Here is an 11,075-nt window from a genome sequence, read left to right as displayed (position 1 = left end):
CCTCAGTGAGGACAGCAGGACGGGATTTCTGTTGGGAATACCGAACCGGGACACAACAAGGAAAGAAGAAAGGAAGCTGGTGATCTTGTGCCATGACTGGGAACAGGAGGAGGGAGGAGGCCTGCTGAAATCATGGACCAGGTGAGGAGAGGAGTGAGGGAGGGAGGTGCAGGGGACCGCCACCTTTTCTGTGCTTTATGGCCACACCTCATTCCAACTCAGCAGCAGCTTCATCCATAATATTCATCACCCTCCTTTTTTTATCCTTGAAGCGAGAAGAAACAGCACGGCATCATCCTGCAGTGTGTCACAGGGTTTGCTCTCATTTGGGAGGAGGCACATTTATGAGTGTGTGGCAGAGGTGATGCCAGCCTGAACCCCGGAGCTTCTCTGTGGTTTACAGCTGATGTTTGAGCAGATCAACTCTTGGGAGAGAGATGGAAGATGTGCATGAAAAACTGGGGTGTGGCGGTCATGAGGCAGCTGTCACCATCAGCAGGGAGGGTGCCATGTGTGTGTGTGTGTGTGTTCATTCACAAAGTGTGCTGATGAGTGATCATGCTCGTCTCACGTCCTTTGCTGTTTCATCTTGTTTACTCTGAGGAAAGTTCCAGAGGGATGTAAACACTTCCCAATCCTGCTCTTTAAATATTGTTTGGGAGTTGAGTTGGGATACGTAGTTTCTCACGGCTCCGTCGTATCGAGAGGAAAACACCTGCTGGTGGAGACGTGTGCGCTTCAGTGGACGGCGGTCTCCCCTCTACCGTGCTCATTGATTACCTCATCCCCCGCTCCACCCCCCTCCCTATATCTCCTCAACTGCAAGTGTGTCCGCTCATCTCCTGAGGTGGAAGTGGTGTAAGCATCAGGTTTGTGATGAACAAGAGGGCAGAAGTAGGGGGGGGGGGGGGTGACCCATCCCAACCTCAGCTCTTCCTCTGGATGAATTATGCATGCGGCTCACTTTGGGGGACGTGTCTTGTATTTGTCTGCATGATTAGGCCTGAGCAAGATGCTAACTTGGGTCATGATGTCATTGCTCCCACTGGGCCCTGATAGTGTTTGTTTTGCATTCTTTACTCAACTCATAACCTGATTTAACTTTATGAAAACCGTGCATGTGTGTGTTTGTCATGTACGGGTTGTCCTCGTGTTGTTTGCAGATTCACAATCACAGTCAGTCAGTTGTTCTGAGAATCGTCACAAAGTTTGCTGCCACAGGTTTCACAGTCCCAGAATGTTATTAACCCTCTCAGGCTCAGAGTAAGTTTTGACAAAAGGACGAACACCTAAGTCCTTCAGGGGTACTTCTGAGTTAAAAGATGCTCATGAAATACGTGTGTGGAGTAACCAGGTAGGTTTTAACGTCGCAAATCTGCAACGCCTGCCTCCAGAGGGTTAAGTTGATTAAATGAACTGTAATTTATTTCAAACTTGAAACAACCGGGGTTCAGTATCTCGCCCAAGGCTCCTTCCTACCAGAGGAACTCCTCGTAACCATCTAAAATCCATTTGAAGTACAAATATGGAGCACACAACCTCAAGGCTGAAGTCAGAGCAAAGTGGCTCAATCAACATTTTGGGTAGCCTACCTAGTGAACTAGACCAAATTCTTGCTTTGCAAAGTTTGGTCCAGGCACGCTCCATTGGAACCTCAGCAGCTCCTACCAGGACTCTGGCTAGCCAATCACAGCTCTCTAGAGGGGTTTCAAACACATAAAGAGCTGTGAATGGTCCATAATCATAGTGCTCTATCTGCTTAGTGAACAAATCACAGAGCTTTATCCGCTTTGTGGGCCAATCAGGGCACTCTATATGCCTGGTGGGTGGGATGATGCAACAGAGTGAAACAAGAGTATGTCACATTCATTGTCCAGTGGAATGCGGAGATCATTTGAAAGACAACGGTAGAACCCGCCCCACAACCGAGAGCCGTCAATGGAGCGTGGCCAGACTAAATAATACATTTGTTTAGTCTGGCTTGCCAGGCTACATGTTGGGTCCTTGTCCAGAAAACGTTTCAGACCCTAATCCTTACGAGAACATGTGGTCAATCCTCAAGAGACAAGCGGACATGGGCGTAATTTTCCAAAGTCAAGGTTTGACCCCTGCACTTTTTACCATCCAAACCAATATTACGCTTTATTAAACTGACACTGGTTGAGCTCTAGGACCAAGCGCAAAACAACCGTTTGTGTTGAAGCCTGTTTCCCATTAGAACATACCGTAAAGACCCCCCCCCCCCCCCCCCGTGTCCCCCCCACTTCTAAAATGAAAATTACGTCCATGCAAGCGGACAAATGAGTCTAGAATTCCTGACAAACTCCAAGCACTGGTTGAAGAATGAGCAGCCATCAGACAGGATTTGCACTAGAAGTAGATTGTTAGCACGCCTGGGAGAGTCGGAGGTCTTCATAAAGGACCAAATATTGACTTTTTCCATCAATGTCATTTTCAATGAAATCTTTTAAACTTGTGCCATGCCTGTAATTCTACTGCAGAAGAAAGATCCAGGTAAAAGTGAAGCAGCAAATTGTGATGAAACCAACATTTGTGCCATCTCAGAACTTTTGGCTGAGGCTGGAAAGAATCGGCTCGTTTGTCACCAAAACAACTAAAGAGTGTGATAGGATGTGTTGCAGGCGAGCCCACAGGAAGAAGGATCCATCGCTGTGCTGTGAAATGCTGACATGGCTCGACCTTGGCGCGGTGTCATTTTAATAGAAGGAGCATTTTGTCGTGAAGCGATATGATTATGGCACTTCCTGTTCATCTGGACTCCATGGCTGCGAGGCTTTATCTCCTCTCTGCGCTTCCTGTTTTAGGCCCCATGCAGTATGTGTCTGAGAAACATCCATGCATCTGCTGTCAGATGGCAGTCCAAACATGCACAAACACTGCTGGGCAAAAGTAAACACAGGCATGTGGTGTTTACTACAGGCATGGAAAGTTTAAAGCTTAATGTCTTGCAGAATCTGAGCTCCTTGTTGGCTTTTTGCACAGTGGCAATGAAATAGAGGACAGATCGGACACCTCTTGCTTTCAGTTTCTGTCTGTATCAGAAATGCTGCACTCTACAAGTCATCTGTGTCCGGTTTTACAGGTTTAGAAGAGCAGAACTCCTTCCCACCTTCCCAGGGATGGTTAAAGTGTCAAAGCAGGGTCACTAGAGCTCTGTGGCCAATAGTCGTTAGGGCTTGTGTTGATCTGGACATGAGGCTTCATTCACCAGCGCTAAATAGCTGTCTGAGCTTTAAAAGTCTGACGATGTCAAAGAAACTTGTGTTTTCTATTGACGTCACAGCTTGGAAATGTTCAGTTTTCATGCTGAAAAGGAAACCCCAACACGTTAGAGGTGATCCACGATGGTTGGGGCAGTCGTCTGAGTCTGTTGTGTTTGTGCTCCTGTCAGAACAGAACTCCCCAGAGGCTCTTTTTCAGAGAAATTCAACATGGCTAACTTTTGTGTTTGCATCAATGAGTTTGAGTGAGTGGCTCGTAGCCAGAGGTATCTTGGAAATTGTTTTGTCTCTTTCCCATAGATGTGAGTGAAATGGAATGCAGTCAGATTTAGCTCAGAGCCATGAAGGGAGATGTTTTATGGGAAGGATAACGCGTGTGCATGCGTGCATTCGTTCGTGTTTAGGAAGAAAGGGTTTTCTGAAGTTGTAAACGAGTTGGTGAGCAAGGGCATGAAAGCCAGAGAGTGTGTGAAGGATAGGAAGGAAGAGCAAGTAAAGAACAGCTGGTCTAATCTGATCCTCCATCCACAGCACCCAGAGGCCCACCCTGATCATGATCCTCCAAAGTTTAGAATCTGAGGAATTTTATCTTCATTGTCCACTGGACTGAACTTTGTGTTGGTATTTAAACTGAGATTAAACTTAAGTGTAATTCTCTAAGAGTTCTGGTCAACCACTTGCTAGAGCACACTTAAATTATTATTATTATTATTATTATTATTATTATTATTATTATTATCGTCGTCTTGTCTTCCTCCGCTTATCCGGGTCTGGGTCGCGGGGGTAGCATCCCAACTAGGGAGCTCCAGACCGTCCTCTCCCCGGCCACCTCCACCAGCTCCTCCGGCAGGACCCCAAGGCGTTCCCGGACCAGATTGGAGATGTAACCTCTCCAACGTGTCCTGGGTCGAGCCGGGGGCCTCCTGCCGGCAGGACATGCCCGAAACACCTCCCCAGGGAGGCGTCCAGGAGGCATCCTGACCAGATGCCCAAACCACCTCAACTGACTGCTTTCGATCCGGAGGAGCAGCGGTTCTACTCCGAGTCCCTCCCGAATGTCCGAGCTCCTCACCCTATCTCTAAGGCTGAGCCCGGCCACCCTACGGAGGAAACTCATTTTGGCCGCTTGTATCCGCGATCTCATTCTTTCAGTCATTACCCAATTATTATTATTATTATATTTTTTTTGTTTATTTGCATGCTTTCACTGAAGTGCCAGAATAAATCCATCCTTCTAAGGCAGTTTCAGGGTTAGTTTATGGAAAGCGTCCTTCTGATGATGTGGGCACTTCCGAGAAGAACAATCTTCTGGATTTCTTGGACTGTTGGGTTTCCAGGAATCTGTTTTGTTCTCTTTTCCAGTCCCTTCTTGATGAGGCCAAGTGCACCCACTACGACGGTTATTATTATTATTATCATTATTATTATTATTATTATTAGTAGTAGTAGTAGTAGTAGTAGTAGTAGTAGCAGCAGTATTGTTATTAATAATATAATAATAATAATAAGAAGAAGTTGTGTTTTTTTTACTTTATTTTTCTAAATATTGTTCTCCTAAAAAGTATTTGATCATAACATAATTTGGCATATCAACAGAAAAGTTTACATTTTTGTCAATATTAGGAAATGAATAAAAAAGGAACAATGCATGAAAAACACTGTTAGTAAAACCACAGATTAGTTAGCTTTAATCCCCATTCATTGATGTTTAACATGTTTCTTGTCTGTTTCAAGTGTCCAAATCCATAATTCTCTCCTCTTCATGTCACCTTGGAAAGTGAATGGCTCTAGATGTTAACTTTAGAGAACCTTGATTTACTCTGAATGGATAAAACAAATGCAAAGATGAAACGGGTGTTTTACTTGGTGGACCTTTAAAGGTTGACTCTTCAAAGAACAGAAAGACATGAAATTTAGGTTTGAATTAAAGGTCGTATTTTCAGGCTGATTTTGTGTTTGATGAACAAAACCCTCCAGGATCAAATGTAACTCTTGATTTTGTGACTTTTTCTGGACAGTTAGACATTTACTGCGTTTCCTGCTTGACTGCAGAACTGGTCGTTATTATCATTAAAAACTTTTGAAATCTATGAAACATAGTTTTTTTTCCGTTAGAAATCATCAGTCCATCACTTAATAGGAACTTCCAGTAATGAAAGTCAAAAAGCATGAGGGACACATCATCATCATCATCATCATCATCATCATCATCATGCAGGCGATAGCTGATCGGTTGCATGCAAACAATGGACAGGTTGTCTCATGAGAGAAACTGGGACAAGCCAACATCCTATTCTTTGCACCGGGATGACCGTTTAGGACCTCAACCTCAATACAGTTGAATGGCACAGATTTAGAGAAGATAAATGGGAGTGCATTCTTCATCAGGAGTCAAAGGTCACCCGTGAGTGTAGAGTCCCTCCCGTGAGCGGCACTTTAAAGCATGATGTAGAGACAGGATGAGCAGAAGATTTATCAGCAGCACAAAGCGGACATCCACCTAGATTTGTTGTTGAGTCCAATTTACCCAAATAGGTCTTTTGTTTCTCCCTGAGCCCACAAACAAACAAACAAACAAACAAACAAACAAACAAACAAACAAACAAACAAACTCCAGGTACTAGTTTTTGGTGAGCCTGAGGGGAGCTGAATAAGTGCACTTTTAAGCTGTTTTATTTTTGTGTATTTTGTTTGTTTTAAGTCTCTGTCTCATCATAAATCGTGTTCCATCTGAAAAGTTGGAGTTTCTGTCCTTTTTTTTTACTTTATTGAACAAGGTGATAAGTATACAAACAAATTGCATACAAAATTGAACAAAGAAGATGAAACATATGCCAGGGGGTGCACTACAGAAATGTTACACACAGCCAAATAAATTATAGGTGGTGCAAATAGTTATAGTTTTTAAAGCTTTTTTTGTTTAGTGATCCACTGTCCTTCTTTGAGCCTTACTATTGAGTTGAAGTCAGAGCCCCCTTGTGGCCCACAGATGCAACTGCTGCTCAGCTTCAGTCGTTTGCAGGGGGGAGTGGGGTGAGGATTATCCGTTAGAAATCTGCAGTAAGCAGCATGAGGACCAGATGGTTCTCTTTTTAACAGATTTCAACCTGCATTAAGAATGTGTAACTATTCATTCATGAACACTTAAGTTTTATAAAGGTTTCGCCAAAGAAAACTTTATTTTTTCAGACCTCCTGGTTTCTAATTTTCTCAGAAGACACCAGGAAGAAATATATATTTTTACAGTTGTATGTTTCCCTTGCAAATGTATAAAAATAATGTCATAAATGAAGTTGTATGAATAAAATCCATACAAGCACTGCAGTCGTTCAGAAAAAGTATGCCCTGCTTTAAGGCCGTGTCTAGACAAATTTATCTGTGATCTCTAAGACGGGAGAAATGCAGAGATTAGGATATGATCTCCTTGGCGAGATTTAAATGTTACCTTGCACCACAAATGCTCTTTGGCCACAGATAGTTTACAGAGAACTGGTTAAAAAAAAGTTTGTACTTCTGCTTAAGTTAAACTTATTTTAACAGCATAAAATCATTTTTTGTTACTCCTGATTTGTTGTTCTATCAAGAAACCTCGAAAATTTCCCAATAGAGACTCCATTGTTTTAGTGCTGGAGCCCAACATGCCGCAGTTCCAATTTATGTTGAGAAATAATAGTTATAGCCGTTTGGGACTAATCTTAAAAATAACAATATGCAGCATCTCCCATCTGGATCCGTGCTCACATGGAGCGTGTTGTGAATCACTCTCAGCTGCTACCACGTCACGTTCTTGGTTCACTTCGTCAAACTGAGATTTAGTTATTTAAAACGATTATTTCCTTCTTTTAAATCTTTTCAGGGGTTCACGAGGTGCTTGTTAGCAGACAAATTGGCAACTTTGCAAAGAAACATAATTCTAACTGTATCTGTAAAAATCATAGAGTTCTGAGCATGAGACACGTTAATGAGACGCTTTTCTAACGGACGTGTAACCTGCTTCTGGGTACAAGGTTAGGAGAGAGGTTTGGTGTAACTTAGACGCAGATGGAACAATAAAACTAACAAACACAGTCTTCTGGATGGAACTGATCCTGTTTTTCCAAGTAATTTCAGAACCTTCATTAACAATGGGAACAATGAATGTTTCAAACTGCACAATAAGATAAGTTGTGATTTTAAACTGTCTGACAAAAAAAAATGGCAAAAAAATTAAACTTTGGACTTGAGTCATTTTAAACACAATTCCAGTGTGTGAAATAGGGTTACGTTCACTGACTTCATGACTAACACACCGAAGAGTAAATTAGCATCATTTTGATCTTGTTTACCTTGGTGGGTCTCACACACACACACACACACACACACACACACACACACACACACACACACACACACACACACACACACACACACACACACACACACACACACACACACAGGGATGTAAGAAAATATCGATATGGCAATATATTGTGATATTTTTTCCAGCAATATTATATCGATATTCGAAAGCCATGCATCGGAAATATCGATATGGCAATATACCGTGATTTTTTTCCTGCGATTATTACATCAATATTCAAAAGTCGTGTATCTAATTCTTGAAAGAATTTACATGCAAACTTTTGTGTATTTTATTTTCGTTTTGTGCAATTCAATCGCCACCCGCTAGTTGGCAGCAGTGTGCAACGGGTTTTGTTTCCACCAATGAAATGTAAATCCCTCCATCATGGTTCAGCTACCTCATGTTAAACATGTTACGTATCAGTTTGGACCGTTTATTGAACATTCTTACAAAAAATTCAGTAAAAAAACCTGCTTGTAACGTCTGACTGAATGTATCGCAATATATCGTGACATATCGTATCGTCTCCCCTGTATCGTGATATGTATCGTATCGCCAGAAAATACACATCCCTGCACACACACACACACACACACACACACACACACACACACACACACACACACACACACACACACACACACACACACACACACACACGCATACACAGTTCATTTGTTTGACTTGACAGTTTTGATTAATCTAATCTGAAAATGCAGATTTTTCTAAAAACTCTGACAGAACTAAATAGTTTCTTCTGTTTCCTGTCTGAAGGAAGAACGCGTGTCACTTTTATTACGGTAATGGGAACTTTGTTTGAGTAATAAAGGATGTGCCTGACTCAGCGCTGGCCAAACGAGAAGTCCGATGTAAACATTTTCACTGATATCAGACAAAGTGTTTCCCAAAAGTACCTTGAGGACATGTCTCACCCTCAGAACGTGTCCCCATTGTCTCCCCGTGTCCGGAAATGGAACTGTGAAAGGTAAAGAAGGTTCCTTGTGAAGTGGAGCGCAGCAGGAAGGAAACCCACCGAGCCGCTGCTGGAACCTGGAGACGATGTTTGTCTCACAGGTTCAGGGGGAAAGAAAAAGCTGCCCTTTTTAAGAATGTGTGGCAAGCATTTATAGAAACAGCGGTGACTGTTTTTAGAAACTGCAGAATTTCCTGGATGTGATTCACTTATTGAGTGTTTATTGGGAGCTACGGGGAACTTGTTCGCTCAGACGACATGGAGACTTTGTAGGATGGGATCAGAGCTGATTACACTCCTCTTGCTAGTTGGTACTTTCTGCTCTTTGTTCCCCTATCTCAAACACTCCCGTGTGCACCCATGTGAACCCTGGCTCTGTGCCAGACATTGATGTGATGTTTACGAGTACCTGATTGGAAACGAGATTGATTTGGAAAAAGTACTTTCATAATTAAAGAGATTTTACAGCTATTTAAAGTTTTCTGAGCAAAATAACAGTTTCTTCCCTGGTAAAGACAGATGTATGAATGGCCTCTGTTCAGAGAAATAAAGACTAAAGGTTTGTCTGAACATGGGTACTGCTGCGCAGCAGCGGTGTCCTAAATGCGCTTCAAAAGTACTGCAGGATTTTGGAAATTGAAGATACTTTAACCCTCTCAGGCTCAAAATAAGTTCTGATAAAAGGACGAACAACTAAAGCCTGATTTATGCTTCTCCGTCTGCGTCAGTGCGGAGACACGCAACGCCATTATCCGTCCTTGCGTAGGGCTCCGACAGGCACGCAAGTACGTACGGAGTCGAGCCTACTTTTTTAAACATCCGTCGAACGAGACGGATTACGGAAGCTTGTGATTGGTCAGGACGCCGCTATTGTTTACAGCGCCGCCGTTGCAAAGAGAGCCGAGTTTAACTAGTGGCAGACACGGAGAAGCTTGAAGAATGACTCGCGAAAAAATTCTAAAAATATGAACGTTTCATCCTCCCGTGACTGGATGAGTGAAAAGATGCGCAGCAAGCGTTTTATTTGTGGACGGAAATGACAGGAAACGTGGGTTTAGAGGTGGGGAGCGCATGAAGCGGTGGGAGAATGAGAGACAAATATGTCCGTGTTAAAAGTCTCTTATATACACAAAAAAGACAATATAAACACGATCTTGGACCGATACATGACAGGATACCACAGAACAGCGCTACGCCCTCTGTTGTCCTGCCGGGCAATTGCTTTGCAACACTTCCCAGGAGACGGAGAAGTATGAGAGCAAAACGCTTCCATCAATCCGTGTGTGTCTGTCCCTTGTGGAGCTGACGGAGAAGCATAAACCAGGCTTTAGTCCTTCAGGGGTACTTCAGAGTTAAAAAAAATGCTCATGAAATGCGTGTGTGGAGTAACCAGGTAGGTAGGTTTTAACGTTGCAAATCTGCAACGCCTGCCTCCAGAGGGTTAAATTAAAGATCAACAGGCTGATAGGAGAAGCGTTTGCATTTGTGACAATGGTGAACTGGTCTGTTAGGATGTCGAGGGAGCTACGGCTGGTCCATGCATGCTCTGACCCTCACTTACACACATAAATACTGCACAGGAACGCATGCACAACAAAGACAATGTGTGCCTAACATTTTCTTTGCCTCCATGCTCATTTACCTGCTTGTGTGACTTTGGCATGACTTTGTAGCGTTTTGGATGTGGCTACATATTTGTTAAATGACCAATAAGATGTGATATACCATATAAATATGAATTATCAATCTGATTGATCTTTGAATTTTTGATTTAATATTACCTTAGGTTCTTTGAACTATACAGGGAACACACACTTCAAATTAATTCAGACAGAGTCAATTATATAGTTTATAAAAATGAATTTAATTCTATATTTCTAAATGAATGATTACACATGACAACGTATGAATGAAATGATAGAATTGTAGGGTTAGCATACGTATATATTTAAGGTGCTTTTAAAGCTCAATATACCACTCTACATTTGGCCAATAAGGTGTGAATTTCTACATAAATATGGAAATCCAGTCTGATTGATCTTTGAATGTTTAACCAGAAGAATTAGGATTCTTTGTTTATTCAGGGATCGTAAGACACTTCGTATCAATTCAGACTGAGTCAAGTTTATAAAAAAATAAACAATTAAAAACATGACAACTAGGAAACACTTTATGTGATGAATGAATGTAAGTGGATGGAGGGGTGATGATGTGTGAATGTGATGTTATCAGAACCTTCGTATCTGGAGAAACTGAGTTCTGAGTGGGAGTGAATTTGGTCTGCTATAAACTATAAGTGATGGTTTATAAAACCACATCAGACGCAATCTGTCGAGTCTACGTACCCTTATCCAAGACTCTCTTTTGGATCTGAGATGTCTGGGAGTCCGTAGACCCCACGGTACCGAAGTCCGTAGAGAAACCGCAGTACGACCAGGTCAGTCCAGAGTCGTCCCCAGGTCACGGCAAACAGGTGGACTTGTTTTGCGTCTATGGAAGGACTCTTAGGGAGTCGGAG

The 11,075-nt window shown here is 42.5% G+C and overlaps 1 protein-coding gene across 1 annotated transcript in view; it reads left to right on the top strand.

The window, feature by feature from the left end:
- Positions 1 to 11,075, top strand: part of arhgap23a (Rho GTPase activating protein 23a) — a 95,939-nt gene continuing 84,864 nt past the window's right edge. Inside the window, exon 1 of the mRNA XM_015948841.3 lies at positions 1 to 141. Within this exon, the coding sequence (XP_015804327.3) occupies positions 133 to 141 (9 nt within the window). The 5' untranslated portion in view covers positions 1 to 132. The remainder of the gene's footprint in view (positions 142 to 11,075) is intronic.

The sequence above is a fragment of the Nothobranchius furzeri genome, chromosome 5 (assembly GCF_043380555.1).
Source record: "Nothobranchius furzeri strain GRZ-AD chromosome 5, NfurGRZ-RIMD1, whole genome shotgun sequence".
Taxonomy (NCBI): domain Eukaryota; kingdom Metazoa; phylum Chordata; class Actinopteri; order Cyprinodontiformes; family Nothobranchiidae; genus Nothobranchius; species Nothobranchius furzeri.
The sequence above is the reverse complement of the archived record's forward strand: the minus strand, read 5'-3'. Positions and strand labels throughout refer to the sequence as shown.